Source organism: Malurus melanocephalus, unplaced genomic scaffold (assembly GCF_030028575.1).
Source record: "Malurus melanocephalus ecotype Western Australia unplaced genomic scaffold, MMel_1.1 scaffold_266, whole genome shotgun sequence".
NCBI lineage: Eukaryota > Metazoa > Chordata > Aves > Passeriformes > Maluridae > Malurus > Malurus melanocephalus.
This window is the reverse complement of record NW_026623498.1, coordinates 399,559-401,760: the sequence shown is the minus strand read 5'-3', so window position 1 is coordinate 401,760 and position 2,202 is coordinate 399,559. Positions and strand designations below refer to the sequence as shown.

Genomic DNA, 2,202 nt, shown 5'->3' with positions numbered 1-2,202 from the left:
GAGCAGAGAGGTGACAGGGACAAGGAGCTGCCACCAAGGTGGGATGGGAGCAGAGAGGTGACAGGGGAGAGCAGAGAGGTGACAGGGACAAGGAGCTGCCACCAAGGTGGGGATGGGAGCAGAGAGGTGACAGTGGGGAGCAGAGAGGTGACAGGGACAAGGAGCTGCCACCAAGGTGGGGTGGGAGCTGTGCTGGTGACAGGGGGGAGCAGAGAGGGTGACACTCACTGCTGAGCTGCTCAGCCACCCTGCTGAATATCCAGAACTGTCAGAGTTTCATTTTAACATCTGCCACTCTCACCAGCCAGTGCTGCTGGGGAGGTTTGGGCTGTGGCTTTATCTCATTCCCTTTTGTTAGTGATTCTGTAAAAACYTATTAACTTTATCAAGGGAAGTGATTATTCCCCTCTTCTTTTGTGATTTTTCACAGCAGTTTAGAATTTGTTTTTAATTCCATGAGCTGCCAAGCAGGTCTTGGCAAATCACCTCTTCTGTTCCAATTTCTCAAAAATCTAAGTATGAAATTCTCTGTCTCATTTGTTTCCCCTCTCTCCCCTTCAGTGTCTGCAGCTCCTCACTCATACCTTCAATCGAGAATTCAACCAGGTGTACAACAGCATCAGTGATTGYAAGGTAAATATTTCCTGTAATACAATACACTCTATTTGCAGTACAATAGCAGTGTGGTTGTGGGTTGTGGAATCTGCTGATACTATCAAAAGATAAACCACTTCATATTAATTCTGTTGATTTTTATTTTCAGTCTGTTGGAATCATTTGGCTGTTGAACATCAGGTTCCAAAGGCTATGGCAGGAATTGGAAATGGACACTAGTGCAGTGTCCAGTTTATTTGCACACTCTTACTGTATTTCTCTGTGTATACTTTCCCTACGTTAAAGGATAAATTGACTCTTAAAAATTCTGCCTTTGTTCAAAGGGAATCCCAGGTTTCAAACTGGATAATGCAGTATCCATTGAGGAAGTCAGAGTGTGAATAATCAGAAGTGTAGGGTGTTGATAATCACGAGCTGTGTCCTCACAAGTGCTGCTGTATTTCTGCCCCCACATGGGTTTCTGGTGGTTTGTGCAATGATTTACCTGAGTATGGGAATGGCTGATGGAAATGGTTTTGTTATCTGAGCCATCCCTGCTGGAATCCCATTGATCCAGAGTGAGCAGCAGCTCCAGTCAGCTCCTGTTTGTAAATGCTGTTTGTAAATGCTGTCTGTAAATGCTGTTTGTAAGTGCTGCTTGTAAATGCTGTTTGTAAGTGCTGTTTGTAAATGCTCCTGTTGGTAAGTGCTGTTTGTAAGTGCTGTTTGTAAGTGCTGTTTGTAAGTTCTGTTTGTAAGTGCTGTTTGTAAGTGCTGTTTGTAAGTGCTGTTTGTAAGTGCTGTTTGTAAGTGCTGTTTGTAAGTGCTGTTTGTAAGTGCCGTTTGTAAGTGCTGTTTGTAAATGCCGTTTGTAAATGCTGTTGTTGGTAAATGCTGTTGGTAAATGCTGTTGTAAATGCTGTTTGTAAATGCTCTCTCTCTGTGTTTGCAGCTGTCTGATATTTCTCCCCTTGGCCGGGACCCGTCCGTGTCCAGTTTCAGCAGTGCCACCCTCACCCCTTCCTCCACCTGCCCTTCTCTGGTGGATTCCAGGTGCAATTCCGTTGATCAGAAGTAAGTGTGGTGTATTCAGAGCAAAACCTCAATTTTCAGTGCTTCACAGATATCTTAGCTGTTTTCGATTTCTTTTTCCTCTTTTTTTCCTTTTCCCTGCTTTCAGATATTTCCCTGTACAGCCCCCTTGCTTTASTTCTCCAGTCACTCTGCACAATTCTTTTTCCCCATTTTGTCCTTTTGAAGTGTTTTTTTCCCTTTGTGCTGGGGTAACAGTCAAATGCTTTTCATTCCAGTGGCCAGTGCATCTGCAGTGTGCAGGGTCCACAAGTGTTTTCAGAGTTCTGTTGAAAAGGGYTACTAATAACAACCCAGAATAAACCAGTTTGGCCATTAATCTCTGTTTATCTTTCTCAACTGTATCTGTACAAGATATTTTGAATGAAATTGGGAGTAACTATGTAGTGAAAGACATGATTTGTATCTTCTAAGTTCAATATCCCTGAGGGGAGGAGTGCTGAGGAGGTTGTACATTTTCCATCAAACCATAGTAAGAAGTATGTCTGTGTTGTGACTGTATTTAGCAGGAGAAAC

The 2,202-nt window shown here is 43.4% G+C and overlaps 1 protein-coding gene across 1 annotated transcript in view; it reads left to right on the top strand.

Annotated features, from left to right (window-relative positions):
* The window catches only part of LOC130579305 (kinesin-like protein KIF1B), a 24,486-nt gene extending 22,787 nt beyond the window's left edge, over window positions 1-1,699 (top strand). Inside the window, exons 22-23 of the mRNA XM_057375991.1 lie at window positions 562-633; window positions 1,547-1,699. Of these exons, the coding sequence (XP_057231974.1) occupies window positions 562-633; window positions 1,547-1,672 (198 nt within the window). The 3' untranslated portion in view covers window positions 1,673-1,699. The remainder of the gene's footprint in view (window positions 1-561; window positions 634-1,546) is intronic.
* The last annotated feature ends 503 nt before the right edge of the window (window positions 1,700-2,202 follow it).